The sequence below is a fragment of the Mytilus trossulus genome, chromosome 1 (genome assembly GCF_036588685.1).
Source record: "Mytilus trossulus isolate FHL-02 chromosome 1, PNRI_Mtr1.1.1.hap1, whole genome shotgun sequence".
In the NCBI taxonomy this organism is placed as follows: Eukaryota; Metazoa; Mollusca; class Bivalvia; order Mytilida; family Mytilidae; genus Mytilus; species Mytilus trossulus.
The window spans coordinates 85,249,709-85,274,511 of NC_086373.1; the positions used below are offsets into that span (position 1 = coordinate 85,249,709).

At 31.6% G+C, this 24,803-nt stretch overlaps 1 protein-coding gene across 1 annotated transcript; it reads right to left on the reverse strand.

Moving 5' to 3' along the window:
* Positions 1 to 1,835: 1,835 nt before the first annotated feature.
* LOC134699930 (uncharacterized) lies at positions 1,836 to 24,588 on the reverse strand. The gene is made up of 15 exons (XM_063561363.1): positions 24,517 to 24,588; positions 23,814 to 23,959; positions 21,485 to 21,769; positions 20,621 to 20,735; positions 13,727 to 13,956; positions 12,728 to 12,876; positions 12,095 to 12,254; positions 10,053 to 10,126; positions 8,658 to 8,871; positions 7,448 to 7,602; positions 6,660 to 6,810; positions 5,556 to 5,711; positions 4,757 to 4,912; positions 4,102 to 4,201; positions 1,836 to 2,130 (listed from the first exon to the last, which is right to left on the reverse strand). Exons 2-15 carry the CDS (start codon positions 23,878 to 23,880, stop codon positions 2,061 to 2,063), a joined length of 2,082 nt encoding a protein of 693 aa, XP_063417433.1. The 5' UTR covers positions 23,881 to 23,959; positions 24,517 to 24,588; the 3' UTR covers positions 1,836 to 2,060.
* Positions 24,589 to 24,803: the final 215 nt, after the last annotated feature.

Sequence of the window (24,803 nt, forward strand, 5' to 3'; positions counted from 1 at the left end):
AATAAAGTCGGTAGCCTGCCATTCAGCTGTTTTCGTTTCTTTTTTTAGTGGTAATTGTCTTTGAATAAATCATAAGGTTTTGTTTTGTTCTCTGATTAGAAAGGTATAGCTATGCAACAATTTTGGTTTTGGTAATTTGTGTATGCCTTACTAAGACCTTTAGTTGCTTACCTTCTTTGTCATTTGGTCAGTGGTGGAGGGTGATCTCATTTCAATCAAACAACTTCTCCTTATTTTTTAACAAACTTTTATATCTATGCCAAACTGTGTAAACATACATAACAGACACACAAAACAAGTGACATAAATACAATCGTATAAATCTGCATAAGCAGTCCAGAAAAAAACCAATTTGAAGTCGATAGGGCATACAGTATAGTAAAACGTAATGGCAAATACACTTCCCCGATAAAATTAACATTAAATAAAATATATACCGAATGAAACCTTCTGCGTTAAATTGTAAATTGTTTGCTTAGACACCGATGACGTTTTGAAAGGTCTGATTATTTCGAAACACAGGTGTGCTTTTCAGGCATTAAATGTCAAAACTCCTTCCCCAATCAATCGAAAAGACTTCATTACATGTTAATCACCATTTAAATGACAGAACCAACAGAGGCAATATTAAATGTCCGTTTAATAGCACAACTGTCCAGGAGAGAGATTAAATGTCGACAAACATCCGCTTATTTGGCTAATTTTTTATATATTCTGTTAAACCTATTCATATTTTATTTTGGGTAATTCCCCTTCCTAGATATAAAACAAATCATCGTCATTAAAGACTGAAATGTCGCATTTATTTATGAAAAACATACATGACTATAATGATTTAAAAAACAATAAAAATCGATTGACATATAAATGATGTCTAAATGAATCATTCCCATGTATACACATGAGATATAATCGTATTATGTTTTGGCATTTATGATTTTCGTTCTTATTATTTGTGCAGCATTGGAAGCTGATTGGGACACCTCAGTTGCGCTGTATAAAGTGATATTGAGAGTTTCAATCTGAATGGTTTGTTTTGAAAGAATCCCTCCAAAATCTTTAGCTTGATTTTGTTCCTCGTATGACAACCATTGTGTTGCTCATGTTAGCACTAACCCGGTATAAAGTATAATTTCGGTAGGTCAAGTTCAGGGAAAATGGACTGGATTTGATATATGTATTCGTTATTATCTTGTTGGAAAATGTATATGTATATACTATTTATTTTTGTATGAGAAACATTTTTACTCTGAATAAGTAAAAATATTGCGATGAATAACAACATTTATTATTATCATATCCGCTATTATCTGTGAAATAAATATTTCATAACGGTCACTCAACTCGTGATGTCGTCCGTAAAAGTTACGAAGGAATGTTTTTAACTTCACTACTTGGATTTCTTAGTTTAATTCATTTCTTGTGAGCAGCAACCGTCTATTTAGGAAATCATGATAGAAAATACAAGCCCTACAATATCGTATTAATTTGAAGATATATTCTCCGTATGTAGGCAGTCCAGGAATGTTGATACATAGAAATGGAAAGTTCACAATTGGGAGGCTGAAATTATCTCTTGTTGTAAAGTTTTGTTTTCAACTGAACCTCATTGTCAATTTTTAGATGTAAGTCAAGATATGAGGCAGCCATAACTGTATCTGTTTTTGAATTGAAAGATGACCCATCTGAGTGACGATAAAAACTCCTCATCAGAAATTTTCTGAAGACAATCATTTATTACAGAAAAAAATGTTGTAGGTAAGAACTCTATAAAGATGTTTATTAGAATATCAAGTCAACTCGGTACATTTTTTGTGAAGTCGAGGTACAAATAATGTTACATATATAACGACTGCCACATTGTATTCTTGTCTGATATGAGCTTTAAGACTACACATTTGCATTTAATTTATCTTTTCTAAACTAGGGCAACCGGTGTATTTGCTTGTTTTCATGTCAGGCAAAGATTTTATTTTAACTCTCAGGGAAACGGTACACTAGTAAAAATTTGTTTTCTTTTCATATTGTTTTTCTTATTTTGAAGCTCCATCACACTGTAATCAGCGTTCCCTCTGAATTGACGGTAAATCAATATCAGGATTGTAATCCTCATAACGTGTTCTTATGCACCTGAAATGACAATAGAAAGTATAACCAAGTATTATCAAATCAATCTATCATACAGAAATACTGATAATGTCTTACAGAACAATTTTAACAAAAGTTCATTTTTTTTGTTTATTTGAAAAATCGATGGTTTATATGATTAATAATGTGGAATTTATCACATTAATTTTACATTACTTAAAAATCCCTAAAAAATCTGTAATCTTTTGACATAACATAGTTGTAGTTTATCAGAAGAGACCAATTATAAAACTATTCCAATTTGACATTCAGGTTTAATCCTGTCAATAAACAAATTTACTTGTTGTGCTTCTTGAAATATCAGAACATTCGAAACATAAAACATACATATTTACATACATAAAACACTACAGACTTGTGGTTAAATCCAACTTCTGAAAAAACTTTAAGAAGAATAAAAAAAAATGTTCATGAAAACCTTACAGTGTATTTATCGATTACTCGATAGTTCACAATATTTTGTTTTACATAAACTAGATGTAGCGGTATTCGATAAATATCAAACAGAAATACTCACTGTCATCTCAATTTTTTGTGTGAATTATCTATGTTTTACGTTCTCAATCACAAATCGGTTGACCACTACGATGTGTCTCCGTAGTCTTTAGTTATTTAAGCTGTAATTGTACCGATTGTTACAATTTCGACTGAGTGCTGATTCACATGAAGGGTGCTGCATGCATGCAGGAGACGATTAGGGCTAATGCGATTATCTCAGTTTTTGATTTGTTTTACCTTGATTTCTTTTATGAAACGATTTATGAGATTTCAAATAGGAAATGTATATTGACTTGTGATGATAGTTGCATTAGATACTTATCCTTTATTTTTATTTTTTAACTTTTAACTTTTCTGATGTTTAATTGTTGTCTCATTGATGGCCATAACTTGATTTGTATTGTTTTCTTCTATTTTTGTCAATTATATGGTCATTTTTATAAATTTTCTGTTACAAAACTTTGAATTTTTCGAAAAACTAAGGATTTTCTTACCCCAGGAGTAGATTACCTTAGCCGTATTTGGCACAAGTTTTTGGAATTTTGGGTCCTCAATGCATTTCAATTTGTATTTGTTTGGCTTTTTAACTATTTTGATCTGAGCGTCACTGATGAGTCTTATGTAGACGAAACGCGCGTCTGGCGTATAAAATTATAATCCTGGTACTTTTGATAACTATTTACACCACTGGTTCGATGTCACTGCTGGTGGACGTTTCGTCCCCGAGGGTATCACCAGCCCAGTAGTCAGCACTTCGGTTTTGACATGAATATCAATTATATGGTCATTTTTATAAATTTTCTGTTTACAAAACTTTTAATTTTTCGAAAAACTAAGGATTTTCTTACCCCAGGAGTAGATTACCTAAGCCGTATTTGGCACAACTTTTTTGAATTTTGGGTCCTCAATGGTCTTCAACTTTGTATTTGTTTGGCTTTTTAACTATAGATATAGGAAGATGTGGTGTGAGTGCCAATGAGACAACTCTCCATCCAAATAACAATTTAAAAATTAAACCATTATAGGTTAAAGTACGGCCTTCAACACGGAGCCTTGGCTTACACCGAACAACAAGCTATAAAGGGCCCCAAAATTACTAGTGTAAAACCATTCAAACGGGAAAACCAACGGTCTAATCTATATAAACAAAACGAGAAACGAGAAACACGTATATATTACATAAACAAACGACAACTACTGTACATCAGATTCCTGACTTAGGACAGGTGCAAACATTTGCAGCGGGATTAAACGTTTTAATGGGCCCAAACCTTCTCCCTTTTTCTGAAACAATAGCATAACATCACAACATATAAAAACATATGTTGATATGTGCGTCAATGATGAGTCTCATGTAGACGAAACGCGCGTCTGGCGAATAAAATTATAATCCTGGTACTTTTGATAACTATTTGTTTACGTTAACATCGTTTCCAGCGTAATTACAGTCCTTACCATGCAATTGTTATAAAAATCATCACCAGCACAACGGAAACTGCAGCTATAACAGGAACTTTTTCAGGAAACACATTTTTTTTATGAAAAACGTTTATTTCTAAAATTGATAAAATGGTGTTTACACATTATATCAAAACAAGCACCTGTTTATGCACGTTTTCGAGTTGTATGAGAGTACTTCTTTAGAACTATAACATATTATGTACTATTGTTCTCACATTTACACTTTGCGCATTATGCTTGGGTAAATAAAAGTTTCGACTGAAGAAATTAAATTAAAATAATACACTGGAGATCATCAAGTCTATCGTAGATTTGTTTTATGTATATATGTAATCAATTCGGTATGTACCAAGTCAGGAAGACTTCAGTTGTTTTTCCATTCGTTTGATGTTTTTTAGTTTGTGATTTTGCCGTTATATAAAGATCTTATCGCTGTAAATATTCCTTGGAGTTCATGATTTGTGTTACTTTACTTTTTTTTATAGCAGAAATTGCAAGAAAATGAAAATGATGGAGATACAAATGTATACTGATGATATCGCTGTCTCTGTATATGAAACACTGCCAAGGCTGTTAGTGGTATTTCTAAAGAAAATGGCTGAAGGAATATTCTTCTGTTTAACGGAATTATTGTTATTTAGAATCTTACCACTGGGCCCTGAGTAGACTGTGAAATTAGTTGCTGACCCATATTGAAATGACCTAGATCTTATTCTCCAAGAAAAGTTATACATTGTATTGTCCTCCACATCATTAAGTACAATATTCCTCAGATACGGAGAAGCAGCAACTGTTATGTTCTTCGCTTCAATACAACAAATAACATAAGGTAATTTAGAAAAAGCAGTGTGATTGTAAAAATAAAAATCCCGAACGATGGGATCTTAAACATTGAATAAAGTAAAGAATCATATTAAAAGGAGATCTGTCAAAAAAAAAATCTTATAGGCTTAGTTCTTTTGGAAAATGAAATGTAAAATATTCACGGGAACTTAAGAACAAAAAGTTCATAAAATGTAAAATCACAAAAATACTGAACTCAGAGGAAAATCAATTTGGAAAGTCCATAATCACATGGCAAAATCAAAAAACATAACGCATCAAAAACGAATGGACAAGAACTGTCATATTCCTGACTTGGTACAGGATAAAAGATAGCAAAAATTGTCTAACACAAACTGTTTATGAAGAAGTTGAATTCTTGATTTAATAGAATAATATTACCCCAACACGTGGAAATGATAACCAAATAGGCAAAACAAATTTTATATATTTTTTAGTAAAAATTTCTTATTTCTGATTTATCTTTAAAACGTTTCAATTTATAAAATTTAAAGATATTCATTAGTTTTACCAAACGCTAAATGCAACATCAATCAGTCACAGTAGCTTTTAGTTAAAGCTTTAAATTTCCAGAAATCAATAGTAACATTTTTCTAAAACTTTACCTAGTGATACATCATCCTGTGGGTAGTATGTTATATGATACGATACTGGAAGCCATTGGTTCTGGCTACAGAAATCATCCTTCAGAAACAAGTTCAATGTATTCTGTAGTTTCTTGTCTTTACGTGCGATTGGGACTGGTGGTCCTTTAGTCGGCACTAAAATAAATAGAAAAATACTTATTGAAAACAAGCGAAAACTTATTTGGTCATTTTTTTTTTTTTATTTAAGCCATTATTGTTTTGGTTGGTAATAATAACATTTCTATTATAATTAATGATTCATATTTCGTGAAAAATAAACCTATGCTTTACTTATGATGAATGTTGAAGCAAAATGTTAACTAAAGGTTAACTGAATGTTGAAAGAGATCTTTGCACGTGTTTAACCTTTATATTGAAATTACGCGCATCAATTTTCCAAACAGCATTTAAAACAGAATGGGCGACGTTATATATATATGCAATGAATATATTACGATCTAACTACACATTTTTGTTAAACGTTTTGTCCTGATAGTGATGCTATATTTCTTTTTTTTTCTTTTGGAGGGTGCATTTTACCTGTTTAAACATGCGGAATTAAAACGATATCTCAACTCAGTTTTTGGAATTCAATAGCTTTTCCTTTTATGAAGTTAGCCTTTTATTTAAATTTTTAATTATAACAGTTATGTTATTATTCATAGAACGTGCACATTAACTGCTTTGTAAACTAAATTTTCTATGATAATAGAAACAGCAGTCGAACTAACAATCATTTCATCTTTAAAAAAAAACAACCCCAAAAATGGCTGTTCGTATTTGAATGCAGTCTTCATTATATTATTTACAATTGACACAATAAGGCACCCACAAGTTAGAATAAACAAAAGGTAACAGAAAGAATAATAGTATAGGAGATATAAATGTGATACATTGTAAATACTTCCTTAAAAATTACCAAGCAACCGTCCACAAAAAACCTCCTACTCATATGAGAGTATTCAAACAATATAATAAATCAATTTGATAAGTTCAGTTGATAACTTGGACCAATGTGAAACGTTTAATCACATTTCAGATAATAAAAACAGGTACAATTTGAATACAATCAGTTATACTTGCCACAAAATCTACAATTAAAAATACAACTCTGTCGTGCCCAAATTATTCCAGGTCTATTTTCTAAGGCCATACCAAATTGCCAGTTGTTGTCTGATGTATTAAACAGTTCTAATCGCACATTTTGATCCGGTTCAGTGTAGTTATAATCGGACTGTATGCGTCATGGAAAAGAAGAAAAAAGAACATAAGCTTTAGACTCAATAGAGGTTCCGTTGCCGTTGATGTCCTAATCAGTTTGAGTTCGAATCCCGCTTAAGGAACTATACAAGTTTCAAAAATGCAGTTAAAAATATTGGTTGGATGAATTCCAGATATAAATGTATAACATATACTATTGAATTGACATCTTTTCTGTTCTTTTTAACATATTTGCTGTTAATTGCTGTCTGTTGTTATGATTGTATACTGTGATTTGTCTTAAGATCGTTTTTGTTTCTTTATGCCAAAGCATTGTCAGTCTGTTTTCGACATATGCGTTTGAATATTCCTTAAATTTATATTTTTGACCACTCTTATTTTGGTATCCATGAGTTCTCTTATATCTGTATGTGTCTATTGTTCAAATGGTAGTGTTTTTTGTTTGTTTGTTCTGTTCTTTGTACTGATATTTTTTATTTTATCATTTTCTACTTATCTTTACAGTTTGTTGTTATGTTGTTGTTCTATTACACCAGACAAGTATTGAGAGCTCACACACATCTTTCCACTCAAAACCACCAAATTAATGAATATAAAGAATTAAGTCAAAATTTTTATATTATTCTTATATGAACTAACTATTCATTTACCTGACAAATCACAATTCCAGAAATGCTAACTATTCCCCTACACCAGTATAAAGTAGTCACATTGTTTGATGAAATAGGGTCAGTATAATCTGAGAGCCACACAAAGCTACTGTTCTTTTCCTTTTCCACAACAATTGTCACTCTGTCGTTTTCAACTATACAAGATAAACAGAATATTAGTAAACGTTAACAACTAATTTACCGCATTTTGTCCTTTTACTAATCGAATATATGTGTCACATCACACAATACAATTTCAGTTGATTAGTCTTAATAAAACAATTATAAAATCAATATTGATACTTTATCTTAATAATGATGGATACAGTTGTATACCAAGACATAAATATGGCAGTTTCTATGTGAGTTGGATGTTTTTTTTTGTATCAGGTCAGTGTTTCTGTTGTTTCGTTGTTTTCCTCTTATAGTTGATGTGTTTCCCTCAGTTTTGGTTTGTGACCCGTATTTGTTTTAGTGAAATCATTCTAAGACTATTGAACAGTGGTATACTACTACTGACTTTATTTACATTAACAAATGTCAGGGTATAGCGCGAAGTTCAAAAGGATAAAGACCGAGTTCGTCGTGCCATGCATGCATAATCATGGCCACACTCATTCAAAATTCAAATCAGGAATAGAAAGCAAACGGCATAGTTACAAATTTGACGAATATTCTGATATCTAAAAATATAAGACCTCGAACAATTTCATTTTCTACAAAAGGGGTTCGGCCTCATAACTCTGTCGGAGAATTTTGGTATATGATTTTTTAGAACAGAAGCCCAATAAATACATGTCATCTTTCAAATATAACGCATAGTTGATCATAGTTATAACTTGGGCATGACGTTGATTAATTTAGTTTTAGTGGATGGAATCTTACTGTTTTTATAATTTGCATAAATGAAAAATTGAAGATGTGTTTTCGATATCACAAACTTGTCAAAACATTACTAAAATTTATCATCGGCATGAGGACATCATTCGTAAAAATAATTCAACATGCAGACACCTTATACGCTCAGTTATTTCACATTCAATTTTTTTATATGGTAATATTCTTAACAAAGCACAAGAATGTCGGCATTCACCTCGATAGCTAACAAAGCCTTTAACCAGACCTATTTAACAAATAAAAGATAATATCTAGAGAAATGTCATTGAAATTTTTCTCATATTATCTAAACAATACTGTTTTCGAAACTCACTTCTTTCTTTGATGGTATTTATTTGCAGGGAGGTTGGTTCTAATGATGTACCATTGATATTTCTTGCATATATTTTAACGGTTTGATCGCCTTTCATATTTTCATATGGTATTTCAAGAGTAAGATAGTCTGATGTGTAGTTGACTGTAACATTGCTGGGGGCAACGACTTGATATCCAATAATCAACCCTCTTGACTTTCTCAAATCCATCTTCTAACAAACGAATATACAAGAATGAAAGCGTGTATTTTTTTTTAACGAAGATGTCACATGGTACGCTCATATTCTGTTTAACATTATTATTATTAATCATTATTAAGATGGAAAACAGAAAGTGCTGCACCAAAAGACAGTGAAACAACTATATTATTTTGATTGACCTTTTTTATTTTAGTGTCGATATGTTATAACAAAAAATATGCACTTGTATTGTATTGAGAAAAATTTTCTTTTAATACTAATTCAATGAATCGTTTTTTTCATTTGATAATAGCCATTCCTTTGAAGAAATGTTCTGAATGTTTAAACTGAGATCAGTAAATTATACGTGTACTCATGATTTTGTCCAAACTCATTGGACGTCTTTCTATATTTACATAGCAAGAACAAAAGAGCATTTACAGCTCTGTTCTAAGAAGTACCTTGGATCTTGATTTTGTCAAAATTGACATCCGATGTTATTTAACATGGAAAATCATCAATTTACATTACATGTACGTCAAATATTAAATAATTGTAATGTTATATATCTAAAGCTTTCTTGAAGTATATTGTGTTCGTGTGTCTTCTATATTTGAAAATGCCTGTACAAAGTGAGAATTTGTTGTCTATTCGTTTAAGGTGGTACCTAACACTACAGGGAGATAACTCTGTAAAGTCAGCTTAACGTTTTAATTACGTTGTGTTGTAAAGGGAATAATAAGCTTCTCAAGGATCAAAATTGGTGTTTGTCAAACTGCTATATAACCAGTGTAATTTTTCCGACAAAACGGTTGGTGTAAATTTTTTGAAATTTTTATATTTTTGTTAAAGGGTCAAAGTAAATACTTCATCAAAATTTTATCGAAATTAAACGAGCCAAATTAATTTAAGTGAAAGTGTTAGGTACCACCTTAAGTGTTTTATCATTTGATTTTGCCATTTGATTAGGAACTTTCCGTTTTGAATTTTCCTTAGAGTTCAGTGTGTTTCTGATTTTATTATTTTTAAAGGGTGCATACAAAATAAGGTTTGTTTCCGTACACAGTTCTTTTCAATATAATTTAAAATTGTATATGTGACTTTAAAGAAGATTCAGAAAGCTATGAGTAACAAGAGACACCTAGTGCGCAGTAGTAGTTTTCAAGACATGTATGGCCACGTGAATAAAACAAGACTAAACGAAAATAAGTTACCTTGAAATAGACAAATATTGAATTGTTTATACACATAAAGGAATTGTTTTCCAGCTCTGGTCCAACAAGTGGTCCTATAAAAACAGATATAATACATTGCATATAATGGGTTACTTTTATAAATTGTTATTGGATGGAGAGTTGTCTCATTGGTACTCATACCACATGTTCCAATATCTATATAATAAACAGTCAATATTATATTTTTATTTCAAATTAATATTTTGAAAACCAATTTATGCAATTTGTAAGAAGATCGGAAAACTATATACGCGCTAGATAGGTTTTATTAACACTAAAGTCTTATGTTTTTCTTTAATTATTAGTAAATTAGGAAATTATTGCTCAAAGTTTAAATGCACTTAACTGTTGAAACATACGTTTTGGTCTGGTGTAACACTCGATTGAATTGGCCAATTTTTTTTTTTTTTATGTACTTGAAAGTGTAAAAAAATAGTTTTTTTATATATTGTTTTTCTTACTTAGATAAGACTGCTACGTATGTACCACTTCCCACCACACAATGTTTTGCTACTGTTTTAAAGAATGATGCAATACACCGACGTTTATGATGATTTAATGCAGGAAGTTTTATTTCTGTATTATTGGAATTTCCAGATAATGTAGTCTATTCTTTCATTTTAATTATCAAGCTTCATGTGTGCATACTCGCCTGTATTATGTTTTACGTATTCACATTCATCGCTTATCCACCTTTTGTTTACCTATATTAAAACATTAGACTTTTCTACACTTTACACAAGTATTCCCCATTCCAAACTAAAAGACAAATTGAAAGAGTTGGTATTGCTTTGTTTCATTAAAAAGAACGGCCAACGTAGAAACTTGTAACTTGTCATAAGGTGGGGGGATTCATCCTACTTTGTAAAGAATCACTCTGATTCAAAGAAAAACATTCTCTGAAACTGACAACATCAAGATGATTGATATCTTGATTGACAATATTTTTGCAACGTTTGGAGGACGCGCTTTTAAACAATTTATTGGCATTCCAATGGGAACCAATTGTGCCCCTCTTCTTGCCAGCGTGTTCATTTATATTATTACGAGTCTGACTTCATACAAGAGCTTTTTAAAAAGAAAAATAAGAAGTTAGAAATATTCTTTAACTTTACTTTACTTTCCGCTATATAGATAGTGTTTTCTCACTAAATAATAAAAAAAATTGGTGACTATGTTCAACTTATCAATCCAATCATATAGAGAAAAAGGATACAACGGATATAGCTAATTATGTCTCATATCTTGACTTACATCTAGAAGTTGACAATGAGGGTCGGTTGAAAAGAAAACTTTTCGACACAAGAGATAATTTCAGCTTCCCAGTTGTGAACTTTCCATTTCGATGTAGCAACATTCCAGCAGCGCCTGCAAACGGAGTAAATATCTCCCAATTGATACAAAATTCCCGAGCTTGTGTTTCCTATCATGATTTCCTTGATAGAGGTTTGCTGCTCACAGGGAGGTTATTAAACAAGTTTCAAATGGTGAAGTTGAAGTCAACCCTTTGTAAATTTTACGGACGTTATCACGAGTTGGTTGACCGTTATGGAATTTACGTTTCACAGATGATATCAGATATGTTCTTTATGTCGTAACTATTATCCCGTTCCCTTTTCAATAATTAAATGGGACCTATGCTACCGAATTAGACTATTAACCGGATTTTTAATAACATGAGCAAATCGACAGGTACCAAATGTGGAGCAGGGTTTGTCAACTCTCCCGGAGCATCTGATATGGTGTTGATTAGTCTTTAGTTTTCTATTTTGTGTCTTGTGTATTATAATTTGTCGGTCTTTTTTTTATTTTTTTTTACCATGACGCTGTCTGTTTATTTTCGATCTATTAGTTTTATTCTCCCTTTGGTATTTTTCGCTCCTCTTTTATTTTTATAGCGATATCATTATTAAGAAGTAGCATATTTCTGCGGGTTTACAATTATAAAATAATGTTTTCTAACCCTTGCAATTAACATATATACATTTGTCCAAATTTTATAGTGAAAGTAAAACTCTTACTGTCAGATTTTGTTGAAACAACTGCTGAATGAGCTCCAGGACTCCAATAAGCGGACTTTGAAAGTTTACACTGTACTTGTACTATATACAGTGTTGCTGGAATCATATTGCTGATGTTAAAGGTCATGTTCTTTTTACGAATATTTACCATAACGGATTTCTAAAAAGGAAAAACTAACTACAGTTTGTAAAATTGCATACACAAAATTTATATAAAAATACGTCTGAGGTAAACATTTAATTGTTGTTATATCTATTCGTTTGATGTGTTTTGAGCTTTTGATTCTACCATTTGATTATGGACTTTCTTTTTGAATTTTCCTCGAAGTTCAGAATTTTTGTGATTTTTACTTTAAATTTTATCAGTATGCGCTTGGGGCACCATCTCAAATGATGATTTAATATGATCAAACGTTTGAAAAAAACACACTTCTGAGTTGAATATCAAACTTCTGCTAAAATGGATGAGTCATTTTTATTTATTTTGTTCAGTTAATTTAAATTAAGTTTAATTTTTAATTTCTATAAAAATAAAAACTATCGGCAAAACGCAATACCGTTATAAATACGCTTTATTAAATAAAAAGTCAACAACCGTTTCCTTTAAAAAAAAACCTGAACAACTATACTAACCTTTTCTGAACTTGTATTAGAAAAAGCTTCTACCAAACATGTGACATTATTGAGATAGATAGGCTTTGGTAGAATCGGCATTGTCCATAAAGCTTGCAATGTATCGACAGTGGTAGTAACACTCAGCTGCCTGACTGGATCTAGACATGCTTAAATAATATAAAAAAAACAGTTAGTTTTCATTTTACGATGAGGCTATTTTCCCTTTGTCAAAGATAACTTAAAAATATCGTTGAAAATTATTCATTTTCAAGTGAATAATTCGACTTCATTGAATCCGTATTCATATGACCATTAAGTTAACCCCTTAGCTTGAGTTGGTTGTGTTGGGCATTTTTTCAGTTCCGAAAAAGAAAAGAATGTGTTCCTTGATAGTAAAAAAGAATAAACCATTTGGTTGACGGATTCGATCAAGAAAAAATAATTTTAAAGGTAAGAAAGATATAGACATACTTTTTAAACTACAATATGAAATAAAAAAAAATACCAAGAAAAATCCAATTGCAGGTGCTAGCTCTCTACTTATATTTATGTTTATATCGGGTTAACAGACCGTCGGAAGTCTTCCGGAAAAATACACATAAAATGCTATTACACACTATACTAGACTTTTTGCAATTTAGATATACGTTTTAATATGTTCTAATTTAAATATTGGAATCTGAGTCAAATTGATGAGTATGCATTTGACAGCTGACAGCTGATTCCCCTTTAATCAACACGTGTTTATCAAAGTTTATTAAACGGGCAATGCCCAGTATAATTCAAACATATCCAGAACAAATTATTTATTATTTGTGTAACACTTTGATACAATACATGTATCTATGAAAAATAACTGCATGGTTCCATTAGTATGGTGATTGCAAAATATGGTCTTTGAATTGTTATACTGTTTAGTTTTTTTTTCATTCAACGCCACAAAAACACCTTTAAACCTATGTATTTTTACTTCATCAAAATAATTTTCGAAAATTGTATTGTTAATATATAACTTACTGATATTTTCTTCAATATGTATTGATCTATTGAACTTAATTTCACCCCAAAGGTTCAAGGCATGAAATGACAAAACCAGTTGTTCATTTGGTGATATTTCTGTCGGCTGTATGACACATTGACGACACAATGACATGTTTTTGTTATCCGATCTAAGATAACACTTTGAACTTCGACAGTCTTGATGCTCACAAGTATCTGAATCAGAAACACAAGTCCCATGTTCAGAACTGAAACGAAAAAGAAAACATGCATTGCACATAGACAACAGTATATAGATATAGGAAGATGTGGTGTGAGTGCCAATGAGACAACTCTCCATCCAAATAACAATTTAAAAAGTAAACCATTATAGGTTATACACTCACCATCCTCATAAAAAGTACTGTTTCCATATAAATATTGTCTTTTTTCTTAGGGGAGAACAATTCACCAAAAAAATGTTTGTTGTTGTTGAAACTTATATTTTTTCGAGAAACAAGAATTTATAAATGTATTCTTAGGATTGTATGTACATGACAAAAAACTTCACTACTCTTTGAATTGATAACTCAACACTTTTTTACAAGATTTTATAGAAGAATTTGACTTATGTGATATTTAGAGGACACAAAATGTTGATTCTAGATTATATACTTTGCGTCAAAGAACCCCTCTTATACAATGTCGCTTAGATTTTTGGTTGATATCGAATTTTTTGTCAAGCAGTGTTACAAAAACATCTTTTGTCCCGTCTATAAAATCTGATCATAGTCTTATCAAGTTGACACTGTCCGGCGAAAACTTTGGTGAGAGAGGTTCCGGTTTCTGGAAATTCAACTCGGGTTTATTGACAGATAAAGATTATGTGGATAAACATGTAGTCAAAAATACTTTATCAGAATGTGATAATAAATATCAAAATTTAGAAATAAAAATTTAAAATGGGATACAATTAAAAGTGAAATAATGGGCGCAACCGTCAAATATTCCAAATATAAAAACATGAAATTGCGGGAATAAGAGTCCAGTTTAAAAAACGACAAGACAAAATTCAGAAAAATCTCTCTCGTACAAATTTAGATAAAGATATAAATACACTTTTGATTAAGATATTGTGAAAGATGATTTAGAGCAAATAGTAAACAATCAAACAAGAGGAGCTATAATACGATCACATGCCCGGAGCACTGCGAAGGCAATGAAAGAAATTCAAAATATTTCTTATCATTAGAAAAACGTAATTATAAAAATAAATGTATTAACAAATTAGTTGTAAACGACATTGAAATATTGTCACAAGGAAAAATTCTAAACGAAGAGAGACATTTCTACGAAATCTGTACTCATCAAAAGAAGACCCTGATAAATATTCAGGTGATTCTAACTTTTTTGATTTAAATTTTATTCCTAAGCTAACAGATCTGGAAAAGGATATATGCGATGCAGATATTTTAGAATCTGAGTGCGTTAAAGTTTTAAAAACATTTAAAAATAACAAAAGCCCGGTACAGATGGGCTTACCGCTGAGTTTTACAAATTTTTCTGCACTGATGTGAAAAAATATGTTTTGAAAAGCTATGAATATTCCTTTGAGATTGGAACCCTCTCAATAGACCAAAGCCGGGGTATACTAACTCTTATTCCAAAAAAAGATAAAGATAGAACACTCTTGTCGAACTGGAGTCCTCTTTCTCTCTTAAATTTTGATTACAAATTATTAGCCAAAGTTATTGCGGAAAGAATGAAATTATTTCTTCCGAAACTTATAGATCCGGATCAGACATGATATGTGGTTGGTAGATATTGGTGAAAATCTACAACTAATTGCTGATGTTATATTGTTTACTACTTTAAAAAATTATCCAGGGCGTATATTACTAGTCGATTTCGAAAAGGCGTTTGATACGCTAGAATGGAAATTTATTCAAAAAGCATTGGTTTGTTTTAATTTTGGTAGCAAGTTCCGGAAATGGGTCTTAACTTTATACTCAAATATATATCTAGTCTTGTCGTTAATGATGGATTTAGTTCTAGTCCATTCAAAATTGAGAGAGGTGTTCGACAAGGGTGTCCTTCGTCTCCTTTTTTTTAATTTATTTTGGCTGTAGAACTGCTGGCAATAAGTATTCGTAAGAACAATCATATATCTGGTATAAAAATTGTGGATACTGAAATAAAAATTTCTCAGTTGGCTGATGATACCACTTGTTTTTTTGAAAAATGTATTTTCTGCGCAAATTTTATTAGATTCCTTTAATGATATTGAGAAGCGTTCAGGGTTAAAAGTCAATTTTTCGAAAACCGAAGCAACATGGATTGGAAGAAATAAATTTAACAAAGAAGGTTCCCTTCCTATTAAATGGACAGATGGTTTTAAAACCTTAGGTTTAAAATTTAACGCTTTTGAAGAAATGGTTTGATCACCCCTAGTTTTTGGTGGGGTTCGTGTTGTTTATTCTTTAGTTCATGTGTACTATTGTTTTTCTGTTTGTCTTTTTCATTTTTAGCCATGGCGTTGTCAGTTTGTTTTAGATTTATGAGTTTGACTGTCCCTTTGGTATCTTTCGTCCCTCTCTTAGATACATGCATAGAAAAAATGGAATCAATTATTAAAATGTGGAGGATCAGAAACCTTTCCTTGTTCGGTAAAATCGTAATTCTTAAATCACTTGCAATATCGAAGCTTATTTATGTCATTTCATCTACACATGTACCAAGATCTTATGTAATTAAAATATAAGAGGACATTAATAACTTTTTATGGAATGGTAGTACTCCTAAGGTGAAATCGGAAGTTATTCAAAAGTCTCCTAGCGAGGGGGACTTAAAGCACCAAATTTTGAAGTACAGCTGTTATCATTTCGTATTATGTGGGTAAAAAGATTCTTGTCAGAACACGACTCTAAATGGAAACATGTTTCCAAAGCATTCTTCTCCCTTTTTGATTTAGAGGATTTATTTATGAGCAGATGTGAATTTGAATTTTTAAATTTAAAAGCACCTCTTTTTTATATTGAAGTGTTATTTGTTTGGAAACATTTCAAGCGTATTTTCATCCCGTTAAATGCATTTCATGTTAGAAAAGAATTTATTTGGTTCAATCCGTTTATCAAAGTTAACAGAACAAGTATTTTTTTTCAGATCTTGGTATATGCCCGCGTCACACTGTCCCGATTTTTATATACGATGGACACCCGAATGCAAAAATTGTAAGTTCGTACGAAGTTGTTCCCGATCTCGTTAAAATACCAAAAAGTGACTGAAGCAAGTACGATGAATAACGAAGTCTATACGATGGTGCCGAAATTATATACGATAGCAAAAGATGGACATACGAAGGTTAACCGAAGACGGGTATTTAAGCTTCATATCTCAGCCGAAGCTTAAACGATGGATCACAAAGGCTACACGATGGATAACGAAGGCTACACGATGGATAACGATGATGGCGCGATGGCAATACGATGTCTAAAATGAGTTCTACCAGTTTTGAACTTTTTTATGATACGAACAGAATTTCGACAACATATCGTTTCTGTACAAGTCTGCCATGCATGGCGGGAAATCGATCTTTAACCTAATTCTTATAAAACTTAGTTTATTATCCCCTCGCCTACTCAATGTAAGTTGCGTGTAAATAAAATTGTTATGGATACTCTAGAACCAAAATGCTCAAAATTTGGTATGGTGTTACTCATTAAGAATATCTTAAGCGCTATTGACTTTAAAGTTCAAAGGTCAAGGTCACAGTGGCAGTTGTAATACAAGGCAATATCACCCTTGTGTACACTCTAAAACCAATATGATTAAAAAGATTTTACCATATTTGGTATATTATTCCTCCTTTTAATGATCTGACATTTTTTACATTGAAGGCCAAAGGTCAAAGTCATGCAGATGGACTTGTTTTTTCTCCTTGAAATAGCGTAATACACAGGAAATTGGTTGCTAAATTTTTTACCTGCTTGTTAAAAAGACAATATTAAAGGTATGTCTAGTTACTGATTGTTTTGGTTGATTTCCAAAAAAAATAGTTTATGTATCAAATATGCATATTCAATTTACCATTTTCTGCATGTTTCATATACAAATATAGTGTTCATATTTTCCCCCAATATGTTACATACGAGTCCATACGAGGGGATGCCATGCTCGTCATTGCCTTGTTTGAACTGTAAAATATGTGGACTAGTCTGAATAATCTCCAATAAGTATGCCCACGTTTACTGGTCTATCTTATAGGTAAGGTAATGGGTTCGTTGATCCCTTTTATTCAAAAAGAGCTCTTTCCAGGAGAATATCATAATAATATAGACAAAAGGAAGGATGTGGAGAAAGCAACAAATGCGGCAAAATATGACATATAGAAAACAAAATGGTTATGGAGTAGACATTCGTGTGACCACAACTCAGACGATACATAAAAAAATCAGAATAATGAAGAAAAAGTTGGTTTCCCTATATACGTGAACCTGCAGTGTTGTTGTACGAGTCGCGTTTATGATTTTCATTATGTTACTTGATATGAAAAATTGACCAAAAATAATATTTGACTTGTAAAAGGAAATCCTGAGCCTGTAATAGCTGCTCTTCTTGTTCCATTTGAATTAATAGAAACAACGCTGTCGCCTTTCTTGATCTCATAGAATCATATGATATGAGTTTCATGTTTTGTGAACGTCTTTCTTAACTGTCGTATTAGACTGACCAGTGCATATAGCGCAAGACGCTTTAAATGTATTTTAGCGCAAAATTTAACTTACATTTAGCTGGATTTATTGCCATCGTAGTTCCATCTTGTCGCCTTCGTACTTTTATTCGATGGCAACACGACGGGATTACGAGGTCTTCACGTAGTCGTGTTGCCATCGTAAGACCTTCGGGTAGCTTCGTGATTCATTCGTGTAGACATCGTAATGTCAAAACTGCCCGATGGAACGATGGAAACACGAATGCAATACGATGTTCAAAGATGCATTCCCGGTGACATTACGATGGTGAGGATGGTGATACAAACTCAATACGAAACCTCAACATCGGACGCAAATTCGGGGATTTTTTAACATGTTAAAAAATTTAGAACCCTTCCCGAAATTGTCCCCGAAGTCTAGAAAAAGTGGCCGATGGTTCTACGATGGTTAAAGATGGCACTACGAATAGCCCGATATTGATACGACCAGTCCCGATTTTGAAAATTTCCATAACCGTGTTGCCAAAGTCAATAGCGCTCAAGATATTCTTAACGAGTAACACCATACCAAGTTTTGAGCATTTTTGTTCTAGAGTATCCATAACAGTTTTATCTACACGCAACTTACATGTAGTAGGCGATGGAGATAATAAACTAGTTTTTATAAGAATTAGACAAAAAGATCGATTTCCCGTGATGCATGGCAGACTGTACAGAAACGATATGTTGTCGAAATTCTGTTCGTATCATAAAAAAGTTCAAAACAGGTAAAACGCATTTCAGACATCATATGGCCATGGCGCCATCATCGTAATCTATCGTGTAGCCTTCTTAATCCATCGTGTAGCCATCGTGATCCATAGTGTAGGCTTCGGCTGAGATATGAAGCGTAAATACCCGTCTTCTGTTAACCTTCGTATGTCCATCTTTTGCTATCGTATATAATTTCGGCACCATCGTATAGACTTCGTTATACATCGTACTTGCTTCGGTCACTTTTTGGTATTTTAACGAGATCGGGACCAACTTCGTACGAACTTACATTTTTCGCATTCGGGTGTCCATCTTATATCAAAATCGGGACAGTGTGACGCGGCATTAATGATATCGTAGATGATAAAGGCGATTTTTTGTCTCATGACGCTATTAACAAAAAATATAATCTGAATGTTACTTTTGTAGACATTCTATCTATTAAACTTGCTATACCACGTGACTGGAAAGATTTGTTATTCAACAACACATGTCACATAAGAGCAACTCCTTTGGATTCATTTTTGAGCATGAGATTACAAAAATGTCTATTAGTAAATTATATGCTAAAGATGTATTGTTTCTCCTATTTCACAACAAAGGTGGGAAGAAAGTTTTAATATAGAAATTAGTGACGAAAAGTGGAACAATATTTATTCACCATTTTTTAAATGTACTATTGAAAGCAAACTACAAGCTTTTCAATATAAAGTGTTACACAGAATAGTTTCACATAATTATCTCCTTGAAAAATATAAACTTTCTTTAACTAATGAACGTGCCAGTTGTAAAGAAAAATAAACTATAGAGCATAAATTTTTTGAATGTATAGAAATAAAACTATTTTAGAGAGAATTTTTTAATTGGTGGCATTTAGTTTTTGGAGTAAAAATATTTTTGAATAAAGACAGTGTCATTTTTGGTATATCGAATTCTGATAACTTAGTGTTAAATTATTGTATTCTACAGGCAAAATATTACATGGAAGTTTTTAATAAAATTTATTCTCGATATGATCATGTATATTTAATGTATTCCAAAGTATCCTTTACTTGTATCCTATACCGATTATTCACTATGTCTTATTCGAAAAATATCAATAGTATGACTATGCCATAGGTCAATCACTTATATATTGTAAAAATGTATGTATGTCTGTATGCACTGTAGTTTGAACACCAAAAAGATCAATAAAAAATAAAAAAAACTCTTAACTTGGAGAGCAGAAAAAACGTTTTTGATTTCGGAGTCATTTTTACTCAGCTTGATTATCGGCACACTATCTCGGGCAAATTAGATTTGCAACGCGTACTGTATCCGAGCATACGGTCTCGCTCGTTTTTTTTTACTTGATTTGTATTTCATAATGCATTTATGAGATTTGAAAATAGATAAACTGCTGCTGCCTCTAACTTTATAGAACAGTGTATCCAATTCTTTTATCATCAATAATTGAACAGTGCCCTTACGTTAAATAATACATTACGCTCCATTGTATACAGTCATCATCAGAACTCCAATGGCAATGTAAACTGCTATCACTTTTTATAATACATTCTAAAGTGATCATATCTCTTGGTTTTTCTGAATTAAACACAAATTAAATAAACAAGTAAGTCAATAAAATCGACATACAAATAAAACAGTTACGAGAATGAATTGATCTAATATCATCATTAAAAAATCGTATACGTGAACATTTATTAAAAAAATTGCATCAAATTACAGACTAACTTCTTTATTGGTGACGCTTTTTTTCGATCTGCCTACTAAGTTCTCAGATACAGGAAAAGTGGCACAGAAAGTTCCCACATGAATGTCAACTGTCTGATATAAGTATTTGAACATGTATGATTTTATTCACATCTGTTATATTTTAAAAAAAATCTATAAGCTGTAAAACTTGTATATCCACTTTTCTATATTTTAAACTCAAAAAGTTTACATAACATGTTCTGGTACATATAGATGATATGAGAACGAACTACATAGAAGAGAGAACAGAATAGACATAACGGGGATATTATGCGGAAGACAAATTACAAACATCGTGAATATTAGGATGAATAAAATAAGGTTTTTGGTTTTAATTGGTTCCACCAGAGACATATAATATATGTCTCTGGTTCCACTATATCTGCCTCAATATGAATTGACCTTGAAAGGTAAGCACAATTTAAGTAACGACCCCCAATGTATTTTTCAAGCAGTAAAAAAGCGATTTTTATGTCAAATACTTTTTTTTAAAGGAAAATCTATTTCATTTCATAGCACCTGATTTTTTTTATCAGTCCATTTAATAGATAATTACTATAGAATATTCACTAACTTACCACCAACAATAACTGGTATGCTTCCAATATTTTTGCTTAAATCTGCACAGTTTCCTGGGCAACAACAGTACCATTCTATTGTATTTTTGCCAACAAGACTTGTAACTTCTGCGGATATCGAATTTTCCGATCGTTTACTGGTAATATTGAAGGCTGTTCTGTTTGAAATGCGAAACAAATCATAGTTCACGGCTGAGGTAAATCCTGTAGTATTGCAGGTTACTTTGAATAAAGATTCATTGCTTATAAACAGGTCATTGGCTGTTACATGATTAGGGCTGTTTGCTAAATGGTACAATAAGATAATAAAATGTAAATTAGAAGATACATAAGAAATCCGTTAAAAAAATGTTGTTAAGAGCTGCACCCCATTTTATTCACTTAAAGATTGAATTAGAAGATTTCAAAGTATCTGACCAAAACTGTTTACGACTTCATTACTATGCCCCATTAGAAATTATCGAAATCCAACTGGAATATATAGCAATATGATCTCATTAATGTCATTCAATAAAACAAATTTAAAATATTTTTTTTTAATATGAACATTGAAATACAGGCCCTAAAGACCCTAATATGTCGATCACCAAGGTATATATGCAACTTCAACGATAGAATTCCTTCCAATATTGATGGTCTCAGAATATATATTTTACGATATGTCAATTAGAGACGAAAATTGGCCTTAGTAAAAAAATCAAATTATATAATCGACAAGTTATTTTTCAACGAAAAATGATGAAAAAACGGTATGTAAAAGGTGTATTGGTCACAATGTGTTATCATGGTGCAACAGAGTGGAAACAGTCAAAGTCCTATAACCGTATTGTTAAAGCAAAAATAGTAAAGTCCGTTATAAATAATACTATCAAACGTCCGGTAATCGGGTTTTGGGTAATGGTGCGACATGTTAGACACGGAAGATAAGGGGAGACAATACCAAAAACAGGAAAGTATAATTTGCCTTCCAACATTAGAAAAGTAATCAGCCGGGGTAAAGCCATTTCAATTGATATTTTATGGTTTGTTAACTGCGGTCTAAAGTCGACCACTATAGAACGTATTTAAATATGGTATCAAATAGTATATTGATCGTATGTGTATATAATATAATGATTATTAAACACAGAAAGGGTACTCGACAATATTACAACAATTGATAGAATTTGATAATATAAACCACAATATATTATACATATTTTCACGCAAACTTATTTATAAACTTGTTTTTAAAAGTTTTTAAATACATTATTTTTATTTTTCTGTGTAATTTAATTTCTTTTTCGGCATTTTGTCCAAGGTTATGGTCGTCTATCTTATATTGTTTTACATCGATTCCCCATTGTTCTATTAATTTTGTATTTACATTGTGTCATAGATCAAATGTATTCGTTCAGTGTATGTTTCCTTGTGTTTTTTTTATATTCTTTTGATTGATTTAAGCCATTTGAATTGATATTTTATAGTGTGAATTTCTATGTTCTGATGTTACACAATTGTTTCAGGTTGGATGGAGGTTTTCATCTATTTTAACCTTTAAACCCGCAGCATTTGTTTGATACTGTCCGAAGTCAGAAATATGATGTTCAAATATTTTCGTTTATTTCTCGTTTTTATATAGATTAGACCGTTGGTTTTCCTATTTGAATGGTTTTACACGTGGGGCCCTTCATAGCTTGCTGTTCGATGTGAGCCAAGGCTCCGTGTTGAAGGCCATGATTTGACCTATTATGCTTTACTTTTACAAATTGTGACTTGGATTGAGAGTTGTCAAATTGGCACTCATGCCACATCATATATCTATTGTTCAAGAATTCTTAGTAGTTGATTACATCATTTTAACAATTTCAATCGGATATCCCCAAAAACTTTCTTAGCGTATCAAGCTAAGTATAAAAGAGGGACGAAAGACACCAAAGGGACAGTCAAACTCGTAAATCTAAAACAAACTGACAACGCCATGACTAAAAATGAAAAAGACAAACAGAAAAACAATAGTACACATGACACAACATAGAAAACTAAAGAATAAACAACACGAACCCCACCAAAAACTATAATGTAAGTATATGAGTATACTTTAATTCATACAGTTTATTTTTTTTTTGCGATTTTTCAAGTCCGAGTTAAATTATTTAGATTTTTGCGATTTCTTATAAATTTGCATATAGGGGTATGTTTCAGTTATCAGTATGATAGTTCTTACTATTGCATTAATAAAAACCTCGCAATAAGTTCTGAATTTACAGCAATGTATAGCATAACACGTTTTACTATCATTAAATGTTTTTTTACAATGTACTTTACATTTATTTCAAACTATACCTACAAAATCTACATGCTGGAAATTTAAAAATAGTCGTCGTCGTCGCAAGTACTAAGAATGGACATATCATATTACCAATGCTATGTTTACAAGGGTGTCAGTGGTTCATCGTTATCGTTCATTGACATCATTTGCCATATCTTAAGGTTCTGAAAAAAATACATTTGTATGATATGTAAAAGGAGTAGGCTCATAGGATGTACAATCATTTATACGTTCGCATCACGGTGCGGACTATTAGTTTCATGCGATACACACGTCATCTTGGAATTATTATATAACACAAATTGGCTCTGATTGGTTGCCCAAATGACTCATTGGCAATCATACCACATCTTCTTTTTTATATTAATACATAAAAAAAATCTTGCATGGAAAAAAATAAGCATGTAAGAGTATCCAGAACAGTTGACAAACGTTCCTGTTTCATCTAAGACACCCGATGCGACTGTGAATTACGCGCGAGAAATTAAATATTCCAACCTAGTAAACAAAGTTGAATTTTCGATGATAACACGCACAAACAAAATCACAACACTTTATACAAGTACAAGGTCACACGAGCACATACTTTTGACTCAAAGTTTATCGTATTTTGTTAAAATGGTATTTAATATGTATTCATAGAAATAATCTTGAGTGTTTCCATTTCAGAAAAAATGTAAAAAGTTCTACTTCGCAAAAATGAATTAAGATTTGTACTTACTGTGCACACCTATGTCACATTGTGTATTTAAGGGATTTCCAAAATTGTTAACCTGTATAACTATGATAATTTTATCAACTTAGATAAAAGGAAGATTAGCCACAAATAAAACAGATCATATAGTTCATAAATGTTTTTGAACATAAAACTATTCGATACCAGGAAACAAAAGACTTATTATATCAGGTCTTTCAAGCTTTGAAAAGGGCTCTATTTGACCTGAAAATCGGAAGTGTTATAAAATATTTAAGTTTTTGTATACAATAAAAGAGATGTATGTGCCATAT